The sequence below is a fragment of the Carassius carassius genome, chromosome 39, assembly GCF_963082965.1.
Source record: "Carassius carassius chromosome 39, fCarCar2.1, whole genome shotgun sequence".
Lineage (NCBI taxonomy): Eukaryota > Metazoa > Chordata > Actinopteri > Cypriniformes > Cyprinidae > Carassius > Carassius carassius.
In genome coordinates, this window is record NC_081793.1 from 5,478,223 (window position 1) to 5,499,213 (window position 20,991).

The 20,991-nt window shown below is 36.8% G+C and overlaps 1 protein-coding gene across 3 annotated transcripts; it reads left to right on the plus strand.

Annotated features, from left to right (window-relative positions):
- The first annotated feature begins 235 nt into the window (after window positions 1-235).
- On the plus strand, window positions 236-19,542 carry LOC132121273 (rho-related BTB domain-containing protein 1-like). 3 transcript variants are annotated; one of them, XM_059530521.1, is made up of 10 exons: window positions 236-515; window positions 2,320-2,515; window positions 2,749-2,852; window positions 8,204-8,389; window positions 8,555-9,513; window positions 9,621-9,739; window positions 12,569-12,719; window positions 13,379-13,467; window positions 17,735-17,840; window positions 18,709-19,542. In XM_059530521.1, exons 2-10 carry the CDS (start codon window positions 2,336-2,338, stop codon window positions 18,879-18,881), a joined length of 2,067 nt encoding a protein of 688 aa, XP_059386504.1. In that variant the 5' UTR covers window positions 236-515; window positions 2,320-2,335; the 3' UTR covers window positions 18,882-19,542. The 3 variants fall into 3 exon arrangements, with proteins under 3 accessions (XP_059386504.1, XP_059386505.1, XP_059386506.1); XM_059530522.1 differs by having other exon boundaries at window positions 237-515; window positions 18,712-19,542; XM_059530523.1 differs by lacking the exons at window positions 236-515; window positions 2,320-2,515 and adding an exon at window positions 7,532-7,578.
- Window positions 19,543-20,991: the final 1,449 nt, after the last annotated feature.

Below are 20,991 nucleotides of genomic sequence, written 5' to 3' on the forward strand. Positions count from 1 at the left end.
ACGCAGTCACATGTCAAGTCAAATGAGTAATTACATTTCAAGACACCATTAAGACGTATCTTGTTTTACATGAACGCGTTTCGCTTTGGGTTTCACTGCAAATAAGCTTCCAAAACGCTGGCCGATGCTCTTCTTTGGCTAACAGCACATGTGAGGCACCTTGTTTTCCTGAATGAAACCGTACGCGCGCGCTATTAATAGCACCGGCGCTATGACGTCACAATGGAAGCCGCATCTGACTCGCGACTGATGATGATTTTCTCAAAGAGCCTCGCGATCGGGAAGGACGCACTGTCCCCCCATACTTATCAGTCTGAACACTTGCAAATATATATAGGAATTAACTTTTTTCCTTTGCTCACACAGACGGGCACGTAGTGGCGGTTAGGAGATGGTTTTGCAGCATTCGCCCAGCTAGCGACGAGCGTTTGTTCTTTGATAACATCAGCGAGCTGCAGTCCCTGTATACTGAACTGACTTCTGACAACAATAAACACACGCATCACAAAGACACGGTACGTATGCTTGTGTCCACTGTGGCATGGCTTTTGTTTGCAGGGTGGCGTCCTCATGGAATTCATCATCATGCACCCTTGTAGGACAGCTGATCAACTTCTTAAAAAGATGCAACGATGTATCGTGTTTTAATATAATACATTTGTTGTTGTTGTTGTTGTTGTTGTTTATTATGAAATTATTTCTCAAAATCACATTTTATGGAGTAATGTCATTCTCAATGCATTACAGTTGTGGTAAAAACTATTGCTTTGCAAGTTCATATAGACTACTGTTTGCATTTTGCAGAATATGAGCACACGTACCCTACTTCTTGTCGTAGTATTGGATATAGGATATATATCATTAACTGGTTTTATTCAAATTAATAATAATACAGAATCAACCTAAGGAATTAATTTCTAACAGTTAGATGTAATTAAAAGAATGCATGGCAATGGTATCTGCATGCATCCATTTTTTACATTGTGCATAAATGTGTATATTTACATTATAGTTTATGCATATATATAGTCATGTCTCTGATTCTGGGGTGCTTTTTTAGTATTACTGTGCTGCAAGTTCAAACTTCGATTCAACAGACACTTCAGATTTATGTGCTCTAAATATAAAATCTTTATGTTGTGACATATTTTATACCGTCCATTTACCTTGTCCATCTTTTCAACTGTAATGGAATGTGGTTGGAAAAAGTGCACTCAACGGGGCACCATTTGTACTTTTAATAAAGCATTTAAGATGGCAAGGTTTCAATAGTGAGCTGCTTATTTTTTATTTTTTATTTTCTTAGTTTGTGCATGCATTTGGCACAGTATTTGAATTTATTTCAGCAAAAAAAAAAAAAAATCATTATTTGATTACAGAGTCCTAGATTTAAAGTTACATTGTAACAGACCTTACAAATCTGTCAAATAATCTGTCCTCAATCTTAATATAAAGAGATTTCAACATAAAAGATGAGTGGATAGGACTGTGTGTTGGTCATGGAGTGCCTAGAGATGCTATGAATAGAGGTAGGCTACTTGAATGGATGCCTTACTTCAGTGTTTAATTCGTAAGTTTGCATATAGCTGATATATCCTGATTAACATCACGTTGAGATTGATTTTTGAAGTTTAGAAAATAAAGTCTCAGTTGATTGTTCAGACAATGACAAAGCCACTTCCAGTGGAAGAAGTAAGGTGTTAAGGTGAAAACTAGAGATGAAAACTGCAGCATTTTGCATTATGCCCTTTATTGGTGTCTCTTCAGTTGTTTCACTACTATCAGTAATTTAATATTGCATTCTGTAATGAAATGTTCCCTTGGAGTTAAGAAGCAAAAAGTATATATATATGGTTTTATATTAAAGAATTCCAAGCAATCACATGGTTGACCTTTACTGTTAATGTCATTATTTTATGACTATATTAGAAGCACATGTCAAGTTAACTGAACTGCCAGAACTGTCAATAAACACACTATTTTCCAACACATTTTACATTTTTTAAAATCATATTTTCTTAAAAAATAAAAAGGACACACATCTCTATTTACAGTCATAGAAACTGCATCTGACAAAGGAGTCATATGGGTTGGGTTTTGTCCAGCTCAGCAGGTACAAGATGTGGCTATAATATAGGGCAACTATTTTAGGAATGTGAAAATAAGAAGTCTTGTATTATATGGAGGTTTCATTGACCCACGGCAAGGTCAACGCTCTGTGCAGCTTCTGATTTAATAGATCTGAAATGAAATCCCTCCTTTGCTCAGTATGTATGTGCTGCGTTATGAATTCTTGTACAATAATTCCTCTTGTCATAGGGTACTCAAGTTGAATATGGACTACGAAAGACCCAACGTAGAGACCATCAAGTGTGTTGTTGTTGGAGACAATGCCGTGGGGAAGACTCGCCTTATTTGTGCCCGGGCCTGCAACACTACTCTGACCCAGTACCAACTGTTGGCCACCCATGTACCCACCGTCTGGGCCATCGACCAGTACAGAGTCTGTCAAGAGGTAAATCTTTTCTCAATTAAAATTATCTTGCCGTTATCATGGCATTACGTCAGGCCCATGGCTGGGAATAATGAGCCCATGATACCCAGATTTGTTTCAGTCAGGATTCATTTAGGTTTCAGCCGGTGGAAGGGAAACAGAATAAAGAAAAAGATCAAATATGCCTGTGGTCTTATTTGCTCTGGGACAGGGGGCTACTTTAAAAGCAGAGTTAATGCTATGACTCCTCACAGGTCTTAGAACGTTCCAGAGACGTTGTGGATGATGTAAGTGTGTCCCTCCGGCTATGGGACACCTTTGGAGATCATCACAAAGACAGACGCTTCGCCTATGGGAGGTACAAATAAATTATGTTTGATTTGCACTTTTTGTGTAATAGTGGGGCAAGCATAAAAGCATAGTTGCCCCCAAAATGAAAATGTTTTTATTAATTCACCCTCTTGCCAGTCCAAACCCATAGAACTTTTTTTTTTCCAGGGAACTCGAAAAGAAAAGTGTAGCAGAATTTTCTTGCTGCTCTGCTCCATATAATGGAAGTAAATGGTGACTAAGCTAAAAAGGACAAAATGCAACCTAATTTTTATAAAGCTATGCAATACAATTAAGTCTCTCAGAAAATCAGTATTCAACTACTGTATATAGTTTTTTAACTTAATGCTTCTTGGTCCTTTTATGTCCTCGTATTGTCCATGTACATAGCATTTATTTGTTTTTTATTTAATACTAAATGCAGAATAATGAGAAAATGTCCTTTTAGGTGATGATAGATGAAACCTTTTTATTATTATTATTATTATTTTTACATTAAAGGGGAGAAAATGAATGAATAATTTGAATATTTAATTTAAATTCAATATCGACATCTGGGTGGTCAACCAAAGATCAACTTCATCAGTGCTATTATCATGTCTTCTTCAGTTCTGTGCAACAGGATAACTGTTACCGAATATTCAGTAAAAATATATTGAATATTCAAGCTGTTTATCCAATTTAAAGCTGATTTTTGTTCTTTTCTTTTTTGAAAAATTGAGAAACGAAAAACATAGCATTTTCAATTTTTTCTGCTTTCATTAAAAACACACACACACACACAAATATATTGAACAATGTACACAGACCCTACTTGTGTATCACATGACCAATCATGACTAATTTAAATATGTGCATTTTCAAAGCTATTGTATTACTTCAGAAGGCTTACATCACATTGTATTGTTTTTTGTGTTACTTTTGATGGTCACCATTCACTTTCATTATATAGAAAAGAGGAACGTGAACATTATTCTGAGGATATTCTTTTGTGTTTCTCAAAAAATAGATATATATATTGTATATAGTCAGAAAAGTTTGAAAGAAAATGTAAGTCAGAATTACTGAACTATGCCTTTTATTCATTTTCAAATGAAATTCATTGCATTAGAGTGCATTATATTCATTTAATTATTATGACAATCAGTGTGACTCAGATTAAACTACGAATTTAAAAATAACATAAATATGAGGGTATGCATGAGAAAATTTCACAGTGCTCTCTGGGTAAAATCTCAACAAATAACGAGAGAAAATCTTAATTGCTTCTTTGATTCACAAGTGCCACCACTTTACTGAACAGAAAGGCAGGAAGCATCCTGCCATCAGATGCTTTCATCATTTGCTCTGACATCAGACACTGAGCTATTTGCAACTGAATGCGTGCCGAACATGACAGCTGAACACCGTTATGTTAACTCATGGCCATTTTGTGTCAAGCACTTGTTTAATGAGGTCTTTCATTGCGTTCATCACACGCTCACTGCTTTTATGCTTTATTTTCTGCCATTTTCAGCGCAGGATAAACAGAACATTCTCATTTTGGTATGAGTTTGTAGTGGTGGTAACATAATTAACATCAATTATGTTATGTTCACAAATGTATTTATTTACCGGAATTTTAGAATGCATAGCCTGCAGCATTCATGTTCATATTGTTGCTACTTCAGGGTGATTTTTTTTTTTTCTATTAATAAAACAATTACTGGTCAGATTTACAGATAGAGTTTGCTTTGAGTTATCAGACATGCATAATATTTCAAACCAATTTACTTATTTATTTTAAGAAATTGTTTATACTTTTTAATAAATAGATGGTAGGAACATCTTGACTGATAATGTTAAAAACCTAGGCTGTCTTCGCCCACTCCATATTTCACTAGTAGTGCACTGTCCAGTAAATTCAAGTCATGAAAGTGCACTGAAATGTTTGCTCCCTAAAAATTCCCAGAATGCACCATAAAGAAATAGCATGAGCTGATGATTATATGTACTTAACACAGCCAGAAATAATACCAGAAGAATATTGCTCATGGCTTGTTATATAAAGCAAATTTTGCTACATTTTATTGAGTGACCTTGTCATGTCAAAGGTCATTTATTCATCGATATTCCAATGCTTAATGGATTGTTAGCACCCAAATTCATGTTCGTGGTTCACACAAGCTTGGGAGGGGAATGAGACAAACTCCAAGAATGATATTCCTGCAGTGTTCAGTTCTTATGTCCTTTTGGAGTTGTTTTACAGATGGTGTTCAACAGCATAAGTATGACCTAATTCTTCCCTTTGACAGTCTGAAGGGAAACCTAAAGACCCTTCGAGAGAAAGAATATTTTGTGATTTAGCACTAGACCAATCCCAATCCAGATACACTAGACTATTTCAATTAGATACACTTGACTTCTTGTTTTCAATGTATTCAATGTATTCAAACAAGTTAAAATAAAAACACTCTAAAACATGATAATGAGACAGATTTTAGTCAAATAGCCCCAAAAAAAAAAAAAAAACACAACAGCTCCTCTTGAAGTGTCCCAACAAACACCCCTGTTTAACAATGTATTCCTCATCTTGAGGAACTTGTTTGGGACTGTAGAACGTATATTTATTTTATACTTGAAGCAGTCTGCAGTCCTGCACACTAATAACCATGTAATAGAAACTCAGTAGCAACATCTCTATCACTTAAACATACTCACATAGTTCCCAACCCTTGCTGAGAGTTACTGGTTCATGAAGTGATGAATGAGTAGAAAGAGCTCCACAAAAGAGAAGTCATAAATCTTGCTGATTAGCTGACATTGTTGACGGTGGGAAAATACTACCCTTACCGGAATCAGTCTATGTGAGTTTACCTAAAGGAGACCAATATTTTTTGTATGGATGTAGCTATTTTACAAATGACTTCTTCTGATAGTGTTTTATTTAATTGATAATTAATGACATGTTGAGTGTTGTACTCCCTGGATTGATGTAAGGTTAATAAAGATAATTGCTGCTTATATAATGATTTGCAGTCATTTATTCAGGTTGGGGGAGGTATTGTCAAGTTATTGAGAGGGCAATTACAACCACACTGGCTCTCCAAGAGATTCTGTTTTGTTCAAATAAATGCTACATGTTTTACCAGAAGTGCATTGATTCTGGCTTAACATCAAACAGGCTTTTCTCTAGAGTGCTAGGGTGATTGCCAAGAGCCCCATTTTGACCTGAGATTAGTTTAGATTTCAGCAAACCATTACAGAGGACAGGATAGGTTTTAGGCTAGCAATCGCTGGGACCATGCAGTGCCATATCAAAGCGTTCAGATATCTTCAGTGTTGGGGAGTAACTAGTTACATGTAACTTAATTACGTAATTTAATTACAAAATAAATGTAACTGTAATCAGTTACAGTTACTTAGAAAAAATGATTAATTAAATTACAGTTACTTCTGAAAATTTTAAAGATTACAGTGGGGATTACATTTGAATATTTACACACATCCACATACAGATGTAATTGATTTCTTTCCCAAATTGAACTGATTATTCTGAGACGTACGGCCCTATAATTTCCGCGATGCAGAAACATAGTCTGGTTAGTAGAATCCAGTCATAAAAACGGGATTGCTATTGCCTAACACGGACGGAATATGCCACATTGGACAAATATATCAAAAGTACACTTGCATCAAAGCATATGCAAAGTTTTAATATTTGCTATAAATTCAGAGACAAAGGTTACTGTTGTTAAACCATGCCACAAATTTACATATTTATTTATTTAAAAATAAATACAAATGGTAATCCATTTGCAATAATAATAATTAAAAAAAACATGGTTACTGTACTTTTACGTAATAAAAGCAGTTAATTTTTGTGAGGGAAAAACATGACTCATGTTCAGTATTAGGATTTTATATTGTAGTGATGCACTCAATTTGACATGTAGGCAATTTAGAAAGTATAGTTTTGTTAAATCTTGAGTGTTAAAGTCATGAGGTAGATGGATAACAGGGCAAAATAAAGAGACTGAAAAGAAAAAAGAAATGAAGTGAAGGTGAAGTTCAGGAGAGAACTTTTAATTATTTTGCATGTCCCCAAATTAAAGATTTAAATCTTTTTTTATATCAGGTCCATACAAAAAATAGTGTTGTCCATGAATTTGTTTGTATGAGTTTGAGATTTCCCGGTCTGAAATTTTATCCCAGTCCGCCCCATGTGGAAATTAATGAAGCAGACATGCAGACATGTGTTCAAATTTGATCATCTTAATTCAAGTGATGAAGGATTGTAAAAGTCTGACAGTATTTAGCACTGCTGTAAGGTTAAACCTGAATGGTGTAAATGTTTGAAGATGATTAACAGTTGCAAATAAACAATTATTGGAGATTTTGAAAAGTAATCAAAAAGTAATCAAAAGTAATTAGTTACATTACTTTAATAAAGTAATTGAAAAAGTTACACTACTATTACATTTTAAATAGGGTAACTTGTAATCTGTAACCTATTACATTTCCAAAGTAACCTTCCCAACACTGGATATCTTGAACTTCAAATGGTGCCTTATATCAGACTCTGGTTTACTGTCCCATTGGACTTGTATTTTCATTATAGACTCTGGCAGTAATGTTGTTCTTCTTCAGACAGATTTCCCTGAACTGTTGTTGACTACAAAGGGAAATTATTATGTAGCATTGTTCTGTGCCTCTTTTTGTTTTTAGGGCTCCTATGATCTTTATGCAAGCCTGTGAAAGATAAGAGAGACACTGTAAGTCCTCAAGCCTGCTAGCATCTCCATAACTCTCTGCATTGCCAACTGTGTGGTGTAGTAGCTGAGACCTTTGCTTGCCTGGTCAGCAAGAAATGCACGAAACGGGTGATCGAATTTTATTCAGTTACTTGTGTGGTGACAGGTGTTGCCCCCCCCCCTCCCCAGGATAGACTTTGTACTAATCTTGCTACAGGAAGGTATGCCAGTAGTCCGCCAGACTGTCTGCATGTCATCCTCTTTGTGCTTTTGTTTCGTCTGTTTTATTGATCATGTTTGTTCTAGTCCTCGTAGAGGCAGCCAAAAAGCAACAACAACAAACAAAGCATTGCCAAAGGAGTTTGTGGTCAATAGCATCAGACGTGTGTAAATCAAAGGCAATCATTTTGCGTGCTGCCAGTGGGTCAGTGTCAGGCTGGCATCGGGATTGCAGGTTTTGCATGTCCACCAAACACTGAAGGACTGTCTTGTTGCTACGAATATAGTTTGGCTCCTGCCACATTAACAATCTTGGCTTAAATCCCATTAGCATGCATGTTACATGGTGTCTTGCCCTGTGTTGTTAAAAAGATGAGTTTTCATCGGACAGTTACTCAATTTACTTTATTAACTTTCCCTCTCAAAGGTCTGACGTCGTGGTTCTCTGCTTTTCCATCGCCAATCCCAACTCCCTACACCATGTTAAAACCATGTGGTACCTCGAGATCAAGCACTTCTGTCCACGCACACCTGTCATCTTGGTCGGTTGCCAGTTGGACTTGCGCTACGCTGACCTGGAAGCAGTCAATCGAGCTAGGCGACCATTATCAAGGTACTAGTTACCAAAGCCCCCATCCCTCTAATCCCAATAAATTGAAAGCTTGATATATTTCTTTAAAATTCCTATGCAACTTCATCTCAGGAAGTTGGATATGCTCTTAGGAGGTGTGATGTTATAATTACACAATATTTGATTGTATTTATTTGTCTCTCACAGACCAATTAAACCAGGAGATATTTTGCCTCCAGAGAGTGGAAGGGAGGTTGCCAAAGAGCTTGGCATCCCATACTATGAGACAAGCGTTTTCGACCAGTTTGGCATCAAGGATATCTTTGATAATGCCATCCGAGCTGCCCTCATCTCCAGACGTCACCTACAATTCTGGAAGTCCCACCTGAGGAAGGTCCAAAAGCCACTGCTACAGGCACCATTTTTGCCACCCAAAGCCCCTCCACCACTTATTAAGATCCCAGAGTGCCCAACCAAAAACAGGGATGGTCCGAGGCAGCTTCTTGAGAGCCCCCTGTGCGTTGATGTTATGTTTGTCATTCAGGAACACATCCAATTGTTCGCCCACAGGATCTACCTGTCTACCTCATCCTCCAAATTCTTCGACCTCTTTCAGATGGACTTCTCCGATGAGTCCCAGTGCGTGGTGGTAACTGAGCGTCACGGGCGGGATCAACTGATGCGCACACTAAGCCTGGACACAGAAGAAGACGTCACCATTCTCCCAAATCTTTCGCCTTGCTCGCTCAGGGCATCCAAGAGTGATGGAACCCTCAAGATGATGAGTTTTAGTGGAATGAACTGGTGCACCAAGCTGTCCCTGGCCTCTTGGAGCAAGGCCTTCCATAGCATCCACATGGAGAACGTGATCAACCCGGTCACGGGTGCGCCAGCTCTAATGACTATCGTCAAGATGGATCATTCCATCCACCACGGACCTTTCAGCGCTGTCCTACGCTTCCTCTACACTGGTGAGCTGGATGAGAAGGAGAAGGACCTGATGAAAATCGCCCAGATTGCAGAGATCCTAGAAGTGTTTGATCTTAGGATGATGGTGGAGAACATCATGAACAATGAAAGCTTCATGAATCAAGAGATCACAAAAGCATTCCATGTGAGAAAGGCCAACCGAATCAAAGAGTGTCTCACCAAGAATAACTTCACAGGTACTGAGGAACCCAGATGTGTTATGAAAAATGCTTGTGCTAGTTAATAAGTGATATCTTAGTAAAATGCAGTTTCTCATGCTGTTTTGTTTGGACTCTCTTTGCAGATGTGGTGTTCAGGTTGGATGATGGCACCATTAATGCCCACAAACCACTGCTGATCTCTAGCTGTGACTGGATGGCTGCCTTATTTGGGGGCTCTTTCATGGAGAGTGCAAATGACGAGGTGAGTGTGAAAACAATGTTTAAGCTCCAGTTAGGGCACTGACAGGTCTACAGAACAACTTTATTTCGTCTTAAGCATTAATGAGTCAGTTCTCAAGCAGATGGTACAAGGTCACACCGCACAGACATTTACATGCGCTTACATTCTCAAATAGATGCGCACTGACACATTTTACAGACACTGGCTTGCCAACAAATTGCATCATATTCTTAAATAACTAAAATAGTCTAGTCCTTGTGTCTCTAAGTGACGTTTTGAAAATCTATTTCTGCAGTGATGAATGATCTGTCAGCTCTTATGACCTTTTTGGAGTGCATGATGTTTGTCTTACAAAACATTTTATTCACAATATAGTAGAGCTATTACATTTTCGAAAATGTCATTCATTTGTATTTTGTTTTGCATTGATTTTCAATTTCAGTTTAGCTGTAGTAATCGTTCATTCAGGATATTTTTTTTTATTATTTGGAAATTTGGGAAACTGCTTTCATTTTTATTTTGTTTCAATATTATATTTAGTTTCCAAAAGTCATTTTCCCTATTTTGAGATGTCTATATTTCAATGCAAATATATATATATATATATATATATATTTTTTTTTTTTTTTTTTCAAGTATAATGTTTTTTTTTTACAATATTTAAAAAATATATATTTTTCTAGTTTTTGTTTTTGTAATCATTTTTATTAATGACAGTAACCTTATTGTACAGTTAGCGTCATATATTTTTCCATTTATAGCCATTTACATGCATAATTCATAATTAATGAGCTGAGTTGGACAATCGATAAAGGTGCTTCCTGCTGTTTGAAGCAAATATTATGCTTTTTGCTCATTTCACGGCTGCCATATGCACACGTAATCCTGTTTCCACTTTCCAAATAGAAATTTTCATCTGTGGCACTGTTCATTAATTTCTTCCTTAACAGGTGGAATAAAGCAGACCGAGTTTCCTCCCTAAGGAGGAAAAGCAGACGTCATTCAGAGACAGTGATCTGTTTTCCTCTAAGGCTAATCTTTGCATAAGGGACTCAGTGTTTTTTTTTTGTTGTTGTTTTTTTTTGCCTCACTGCTCTGACAATTCATGCCAGAGCAACAATTGGGACAGCTTTATTTTAGACAGCGTCCTACTTTCAGACTACAGTCCACAGTTGCTGAAATCCGTGAGAGCATGCCTCTTATTCTTGCACTCTCTTTTGGAGTGGCTAGACTACCCCGGCAAAACACAGCAATATGATGTGTTTGCCCTTGAAGAGTATTATGTAATGAGTTACGTAGCAGCATCTATTTGTGTGTTCTGCCTAAATGTGCTTAGTAATGCTGGACTGCTGGTGAGCCAGCCATCGGTTTCATAGGGATTAAAGACGGGTCAGCTGACCAGAGTCTATTAAATAGACATTGTTTTTTAATTGTTGAATTAAAGTCCATAATGATTAATAATTTGAGTTTTACACTTCTTTTTAATCATGTATAAATCCTATGAAAATCAACATGTTATCAAAATGGGCCCTATTTACATTTTAATACACATTACTTATCTTAAGTATTCATTAATCTGTGCTTGTTATTCCAAAAAATATGTGCAATTATTTTTATTAAAAAATCTTCAGAAATAAAATAACTTCCTAAAAATAGCTCAATAAATCATTATAAAATCAAAGTAACAAAAAAGTAACAACAGCAACATTTTTATATACAACATTGGTAAAAACTAAAAGTTCAGAATAATTATATATATTCTTTTGTGATTTTGAAAGAAGTCACCATGTTCACCAAGGCTGCATTTATTTGATTAAAAATTCAAGAAGAACAGTTACATTGTGAAATATCATTATAATTATAATACTATAATATTCTTGTGATGCAAAGTTGAATTTTCAGCATCATTACTTCAGTCTTCAAGGTAACATTATCATTCAAAAATCATTTTAATATGCTGATTTCATGCTCAATTATTCATAATGGTTCTTATTATTATAAATATTGAAAATGGTCTTTGCTGCTTAATATTTATGTGGAAACCATGATATCTTTTCCAGGATTCTTTTTATAAATAGAAAGTTAAGTCAACAGCATTTATTTGAAATACAATTTATTTTTTACTACATAATAAATTTCTTTATTGTCACTTTGTTTTTTTACTGTATTTTAATCTGTTAATATGTGTGTTATTCTTGTGGCTCAGTGGTAGAGCATTCGATTAGCAGCGCAAAAGGGTGTGGGTTCAATTCCCAGGGAACACATGTACTGGTAAAAAAAATAATAACTATAGTCTGAATTCACTGTAAGTTGCTTTGGATGAAAGTGTCCGCTAAATGCATAAAACGTATTATATTATATTGACCAGGGGAAAAAATTATTTATCCAGTAACTTTGTCAAAAGCAGCTGTTTGTTTTCATAACATTTATGTCAAATTTAGGTAAAAAATTTGTGTACAGTGGTCTGTCTAAATCAACCTGACAAATTAGTTTAAACAGAGTAAAAACAAATCTTTGGGGTAACACCTGCAGGTTACAACAGGTTTATTGTGCAACTTATAACATTCTCTACTTCATAACCGATTTTCCTCATTGATAGATCTTAACAAGTCCTCTTATGTTTCAATTTACATTTACATTTACAGATGCTCACGAAATCAATTCACAGAGAAAAAAATAAAGTATTGTTCTACATTTTATCCCACTGGTTTCCTGTTTCCCTCAGAATTATGGTCACATTTCAGAAGTAAATGGATTGTAAACTATTTCACGCTGACTTATTCCAGATGGAATTCTGAGATGAAATTGATTGTTTGAAGAATAATGATGTATGTACATGTGTGTTGACAGGTCTCATTCCCCAACACCAGCAAGGTATGTATGCAGGCAGTGCTGGAGTATCTCTACACCAATCAGCTATCGCCCATGGCAGACCTGGACCCAATGGAGCTAATCGCCCTGGCCAACAGACTGTGCCTTCCACGGCTCATCGCCCTGACAGGTGAGCTCTCTGCCAACGCCCTGCCACCCGCTCGGAATGACACACAGAACAACACAAGCATTCCTCAAGCACAGGGCAGAGCTGTTCAGCCACCTCGGATCTAAGCTTTTAGCCCTTTCATTCTGTGTTGCTTAGCAACGAAAGATGTCAAGGTGCCAAATAAAAGAGAACGTCTCTGCAGAGCTTTGTGTGGCACACACTACAATCTGTCCAGCGGACGTCATCTAATGACGTGGTGGTGACAGGCTGAAATTTATCTGTGACTCCAGATGCAGCTATTTACCTCAGGTTTTGCGTAGCCTGCACAATCCCTGAGGAAAAAAAAAATGTATTTGTTATTTTTTGTTTTTGTGAGTCAGTTTATTTACATCCTGTAAGGGTACTAAAGCATCATGAAATATCATACGGTGTAAACAGCTTTCCTTAATATGCACTTACACACAAAATACAGCAATTTTTTTTTTGACGTAAATAAAAGGAGATTATTGGAGCACGTTTTACAAGAACATACTGATTCAGTCTTTCTACTTCAGAATTTCATGTTTAATTATTTGCGTAATTTATCAGCGATTTCTTAGTGAAAATTGTTTCTACACCAATTTTTATTTTTCAGCTCATCTAAATGTGCCTTCTGTTTAACAGATGTTTTCTCTCCTCAGAGCAATACGCTGTGAGCGAGTTATTAAAAGCATCTAAAGATGGACAGGATATCGATGGAGAGGTACTCACCTATCTAGAGCTTGCTCAGGTAAATCGATCTTTTGTTATTAAAATGAATAATTGATACTTGAAAGTGAAAAGTGAAAGTGTCAGCTAAATGTAAATATTAGTGCTAATATTGTAATGTAAATATTAGTGCTATTTATTCACATAGGTTTGATGTGGTGAGTGGTGATTAATCAACCCTAATTTTAAAACTTTGAATCGTACATATCTCCATACTTTAAATAACAAATACAATACAATACAAATGCATTTTATAATCTTCGTTCAAATGACCTGTTATATTTTAATGTTCCTCTGTTCCTAGCACAGCTAATTATAATGCTTCTTTTGCTTGGAATAATATACAAAATAATTTAATGCTGATCATACTCCCATCATTGAATTTTAACAGATTCTGTCCTTTATTCTCCTGATAAATTGTTGTGATTCATGATTGTGTTGTATTGTGTTTGATGTTGTACATTTTGTATATTTATGTTATTTGTTGCTGCCCTCTTGGTCAGGTCATGCTTGTAAAGGAGATTTTTAATCTCAATGAGTTTTTAACCTGGTTAGATAAAGAAATTAAATGAATTGAATCAGTATAAATAAAAAATTATGTCCAATATCAATACCTCTGTTAACCTTATTGTTTGTTTGTTTGTTTTTAAATTCTGATGATAAAATGAATAATTAGGCCTATAGACGGTTTCAACGGCAACAACATAAACAAACGTTACTGCGCATGCACGCTTTTATGGCCCTAACTTAACTTCCGGTAGACTTCCAAATAGAATCAATAACAACAGCCAAGTGCCTCTAGAGTAGATATTTTTTTTTGATAACAAACAAAAAATGTTTGCTGCGTAAATCAGGTGGAATCGATCAGTTTTAAAATTGTGGCGAGTCTCCAAAAATAAATAAATGTATGGGAAACACATCCCACAGCACAACCACCTGAGCCCAACTTCAGTCTACTCATCACCTTAATTTTAACTGCGTTTGTAGAAGGCACAGCAGCCAGACCAATATACACAACACAGACTGGAAGTTAACTTAGGGCCAGGCGCGTGCGCCCGATGAAACCGTCTATAGTCATTTTTTTAAAATTGGAACATGAGAAAGCTGTGTTTTCCAGGACGGGGGCCATATACTGTAATTAGCGTTAAATGCTAAAAACATTAGTGTAGCCTCATGAAAAAAAGTAGATATTGCAATAATTGTGATAATTATTTATAAAGTATTTGTAATTCCATTTTAAAATGATGAATAATTTTTTTTTGTGAAAAAAAGATTTTTTTTTTTGTGTGTGTGTGTGTTATTTGTCCTAGCCCTAGTAAATATATATATATATGTATATATAAACATACACTTAAAGAAATGACTGGCAACATTAGTTGCAAATAGAGTACTGTAAACAGACTGTCACATCCTTGGACATTTGCATTGTGTTTTCATTCCCCATGTGCTCCATGACATAGTTTTCCTCAGTAACACTGATTAATTCATTCTGTTTACCTGTCCTTGTTAATCATCTCGTTTTATAAGCCTTCAATATCTGTCTACTCGTAGTCTGGTATTGTGAATGTTGCCCATACGTGTGTCTCCTGCCTGTTTCCTGTTATTTACCTTTTTCTGTTAGACTTTTTGAGTGGATCTTCATCTTCGTGTGTGTGTTTAGACCAGGTTATGTAACAAACAGAACGTCTCGGTTACATATGTAACCCTTGTTCCCTGAAGGAGGGAATGGAGACGTCATGTCGGTGACCAACGAATGGGATCTCACACCGAGAGACCAATCTACTTAGAATGTAAACTAAATGAGCCAGTGCATATTGGCATGGATTTATTGCATCCAGCTTCTGCTGCTCACAGCGCGAGCATAAAAAGGCGGCAGGTGCAATGCATACCAGGTCTTTGCTGAGGAGCCGAACCGGTGACCCAACCACTTAGCGGTGGTACACCAGCCGTGGTGACGGTGACCGTCGAATTGGGATCCTCTACCAAAACACCATGGATGCTGCCCCTTCCAGTGCCCTGTGCAAGCTGCCTGTGCCCCTTTTTGGTGTAGGCTGGGGCTCACAACAAGAAGACCATTCACTGTTGCCGTAGCACTACCCACTCAGTGATATTAGATAACACTGGGAAACTGGGATGCTCCGGTAGCCCCATCCTTCCCGAAGGAGGTTTCGGAAGCAAATACACATATGCACATCCGTTGAGGTACATATGAAAAAATTGGAGGTGCTTGTAACCCTCTTGGGAATGACAGATGTCTGCCTGGGAAACACGGGCTCTGAGGCTATACCGTGGACTTTACACATATGGGAACCACATAGGTCTCACATATGGAACCCAGCATTCTACCAGTTCTCATGGATTCCTTGTGTGAAGGCCTGGTGCTGGACGTTCCACCCCGTCTGGGTGCTGAGGGGATGGAGGAGCTTGACAGGGTCTACAGTATGGACACTCTGAAAGTAGTTTTAGTAAGCCAACACTAACTGGGGCCCTCTCAGTGCCACTACTCATTTGAGGTGAGAACATAGGAGTATGCCGGCTCCACACATAGGCTATAGAATTTAGCGAACATGTTGGGAATTATTAAGGAATTATTACTTGCGCAGGCCCCGCGGCCAGCTGTGTGCCAGTGCATCCATGCCGAATGCTCCCTCAGACAACTGGCAATGAGAGTTTTTTGGAGAGACAAGCTACCTGAGCAGCTCCAAAAATGTCTCCAAATCAGCTGGACCGTCCGGGGATGGAGTTTTCCAGATTCTCCACCTGGCCCTTCTACGGGGGAAGGAGAGGTGCCTTCACCGTCCCCCAAAGAGCAGCTTCCTCCTTCTCTGGGTCGCCCGTCCCAGGGTCCCTTGCTCTCCCGCTCACCACCAGGTTTGACAGGGGCCAGGACAGGTTGGGCGGCCTGCCTACTCCCAGCTCTTCCGGGCTGCTTGCTGGAGGCTGCTGTGGATGCGGCACTGGAGGGGGGGCAGATGCAGGGGGCCACCCTCAGCAATGAGCAGGCTGGGGTGCTGCGGAAAGGTGGAGGCAGTAGCTGCCTGCTGGGGAGGGTGTGCTGAACTGCCTCAGTCTGCATCTGTGCAACCGAGAGATGTTCCCCTGGAGGGGAGGCATGGTACGCCCTGCCGGGTGGAGGCAGTATTAGGACACAGCACATTCCTTTGGCCGCTCAACTGGATCAGAAGCGCTAAAGGAGCGGTGGGCCCCAGAGGGCTGGTTCCCTGAGGGGTTTGTCACCGCTGTAATCCTCAAACCACCCGTGCTACTGCTGGAAGTAACCCTCACCTGGCAGCCACCAGGACGAGCACTAGATCATGGCAGAGGCAACGGAGCTCCGCCCTCTTGGAGGAAACGGAGCCTGGCCCACAGCTCCGAGAATGTCAATTTCCTGCAATGGGAACATGACTCACATTTAGTGCTGAGGTACACTCTTTTAGTGCTGAGGTACACACGGAAAATAGCCGCTTGAAGCACAACAGGGGTAGTGCAACATGAAATGCGCATCCCACTAGACACAGGAATGACCACCACTGAAGCGCCATGCCGCCAACACCAAAAACTTCCAAGAGCGCGTTGAACTTGTAGCTCACTGAAGAGACTTGGATGGAGCAGAACGATGTTGTCGCTCGGCTCCGAAGCGAAAGACTGGTATGCATTGCACCTGCTGCCTTTTTATGCTCACACTGTGATCAGCTGCAGCTGGATGCAATAATTGCATCCCAATGTGCATTGGCTCGTTTAGTTTACACTCTAAGTAAAGTGGTCTCTCGAAGCGATATCTTAATACGTTGGTCACAGATGTTACGTCAAGAGTGACCGAAAGGAAAGGGAACCAGGCTCAATGATTTAAACTGTAATTTAATAGCATTCAAAACACAGGACGTTTCCCGTAAACATTATGCCATGATTTTACAGATGAATAATACAGCATATATTAAACTGCAGCAACACCACTATCTGTAAATATCTGGCATTCTGTGTGGCTGTAATTACAATATGCAGTTTTTCTCATGCTTTCATACAAAGCTACCTACAATAAATTTGTTACAGTTTTGGTTTTCTTGAAGTTTTCCTAGTCACTATATGTTGGTGTCATCTCATCTTCCTTTGAGCCTACTGTGCAATTTCCTTCAAAGGTCTGACAGTAGCTGCGAGAATTCATAGTAAAATACAATATATCATTTCAGAATACAAGATGAGAGCCTTTGTTTACAGTGATCATATTCCAATATTTAGACTAAATACATACAAACGTTAACGTCTTTTTTATTCTCTTGTTTTGATGACAGTTCCATAATGCTAATCAACTTGCTGCCTGGTGTTTACACCACATCTGCACCCATTACAACAGGATATGTGCCAATTATCGCAAAGAGATCAAGGCAAAATCAGCAGGTAAATGCATTTCCTGAACTGTTATGGGACAGACGCAAACCGTCAACATTGGAACTGCACGATTTAAAGCACCTGTAGTAACATTTGTCTTTGCTTCATTACATAGAAGTAGCTGTGCTAAGTACATATGAGTCTTTAAGAGTGTCCTTCTAAAGATATAGTTCACGCAAAAATTAAGTCCACGAAATCCAAATTTAAATTAATGAATAAAAAAATAAGTACAAGTTATTAAAAACAACATATTGAATTATGTATATGTGTATATATATATATATATATATATATATATATTGTGATTAAAATATAATATATACTGTAATAGACATTTAAAAAGAAAAAAACTTTATTAAACATTGGTTAACTACATTAGAGAACATGAACTAACAATGAAAATAAATAAACATACATTAATAAGGCATTTATTAATCTTGCCCTTTTAACATTTTTAATTGGATTTTATTTTTGTTCATTTATTTTGTCATTTTTATTAGTTTAAATATGTCTGTTTAATATTTATTATTTGAATTTAATATAGTTTACATATAAAATTGGATATTTTAATTAATAATTAAGATGTATATATTTGTTTATTTGGTTATTTTAGTACTTGAAGTAAAATTTATAAGAAAGGTTGCCTTAAAAATTTTTTATTTTACTTAAGCTAATGTTTATTTCATGTATCCATTTTTTAGGATTTTGGTTTTATACTATAATAACCCTGCTGTGGAGTTATTCTTCCTTAGATAAAAATGACAGAATCTTTTATTTTATGCAAATTGTTCTTTTAAGAGGACACATTTTTGCTTTATGAGCTCTATTGTATATCATTCACCCTTGATATCATTCTGTGCTTGTGTTGTACTGTAAGCAGAAAACCAGGAATATTTTGAGAAGCACCGCTGGCCTCCGGTCTGGTATCTGAAAGAGGAAGATCACTATCAGCGGGTGAAGAAGGAGAGAGAGAAGGAGGATGTGGTGTTGAATAAACATCACTCACGATGGCGCTGGTGTTTCTGGAGCACGTCCCCTGCTGTTGCTTGAGTCTGTAACCTCTTGTTTTATTTTAAAAGCTCTTATTTTCTTTTTTTCTGTTTTGCTAGGATAAAAACAGGCCACTATATGAGCTTTTGGTTTGAAGCACAATCTCAATGTCCAATCAATGCTGGCCATCAAATCTGTGGAAGTGACGTAGGCCTATTTTGTTATGGTGTAGTATTTGTTTTAATAATAGAACTGAGGTGTTGGACTTAGTTGTGATCTGACTGTGTTAGAAGCATAAGAATTACTTAAAACACTAAGAGGATTAGGGAGTGATTTCTCTTTTCTTTCCTTTTTCACTTAGGTGCTATATAGTGTATATTTGCTTTAACACATTTGAAACTGTGAAACGAAATCATCAAAGTGGAAAATGCTCATTATGCCACTAATTCTGAGCACATGCATTCATTTGCAAAATTTGCAATGAACAATTCAGAGTTCAGGCAAATTTCGGGTAATGTGGTAAGCTTGTTTATTGGACAACCTGTGAGCAAAAATTAAGAGCACTTGAGGATTGGGCTCGCTGTAAATTGTAATATAATGGATGTAGTTTGATCATTGTGATTGTAAGAGCCTACAGCATTTAGCCATAAGTGTGAACATCAGGAACAGGAATGCAGTAGATGGGTCATTCCTCTTACGCAGCACATTTTGAAAAAAAAAATGCATGGTTGCATTTCTATAAAAGGATATGCTAGACTTTCTGAAACGTGTTCTCGTAAAACTCAGGCACTTAAAATGTATGAATTATAACTTTATGATTTACACAAGAACAAAAATCAGGAAAAAAGTTACAGGATGATATGGAATATGGTGGAGAAAAAAAATGCGATAGGAGGAAAATTTATATTTCTAAGCTTTGCATTCACGTGCAAATGTTTTGCGTTCCCCCATAAAATATGCCATTTGCCTGCAAAAGTTTTGAAATCTAGTTTTCACTCAAAAATTGCGAGTTAATTTCATGAATAATTACAATAAATCAGCATGTAATTAAACATTAAATTAAACATGAATTAAAATCGTGGAAAAACTGGAAGTAGGAAGACTGAAATTGTGTTTTCTTGTAAAATTTACTCCAATAATCTTTGTTACAATTACAACTTATTTTATATATATATATATATATATATATATATATATATATATATATATATAAGTATAAAAGGATGCATTGGCATTTTTTGAATATGTTGATATAATGATTTCTGTCATTTCTGTAAATTATAAACAGGGTGGACTATTTGAAAATAAGACATACCAACTAATACCACAGAAAATAACAATTCATCATTGCTTACTGATACTTTTAGCTGCACTAATGTTTGTATAGATTTTTTTTTATGAAAAGCTTATTTCCTAAGATGTGTCCTATAATGAATAAATAATATATGTAAATGTTTCATGGTAGGATATTACTGGAAAAGAATGTACTGCGGCTTTATGTGTTGGTATGTATGCATTAAAGCATGCTCTTAAAGACGGTGAAGGGTTTTACATAACAAAACACAGGGTCGGTGCCAATGTATCCTAAACAAAACTGGATGAACGATGTAACTGCCTATTGATATAGGAGGAACGTTCATACTTGAAGAAAAATAATAGTGTTTAGTCATTATATTGTAGATTATCTTTGATGTACCAAAGCAATATATAAATGATCACATGCATAAGATACCATGATTGTTCTTTTTCGGTGGTATTGGCAAAATTGTTGTGAACTATTGTTAGCTGCTAAAAACCAGATGGCTGGTTCATTTGGTTCTTGCTGTCTAAATGCCTTTGATCTTGCTGGACATTATCGTTCATGTCAGTTGTTTGTTTATTTATGTATTTCATTAATTTATTTTTAAAAAAATGAAAAATTGTTGAATAAATGATTGATTTTACTTGGTATTGTGTAATTGATTTTTCTAGTACAGTAACATTGGTTTAATTCAATGTAATCTTCCAATGCTAATGGATTGGTAATTGGATAGTTGACGTGTGACATAACTATACATAATCAAAAACCTTTTCTAATTATTTAATGTATTAATCAATTAATATGGTAATATATCTAAAGGTTAATAGACAAATCCATTGATTAATAGATATTTATGCTCACACTTTATGA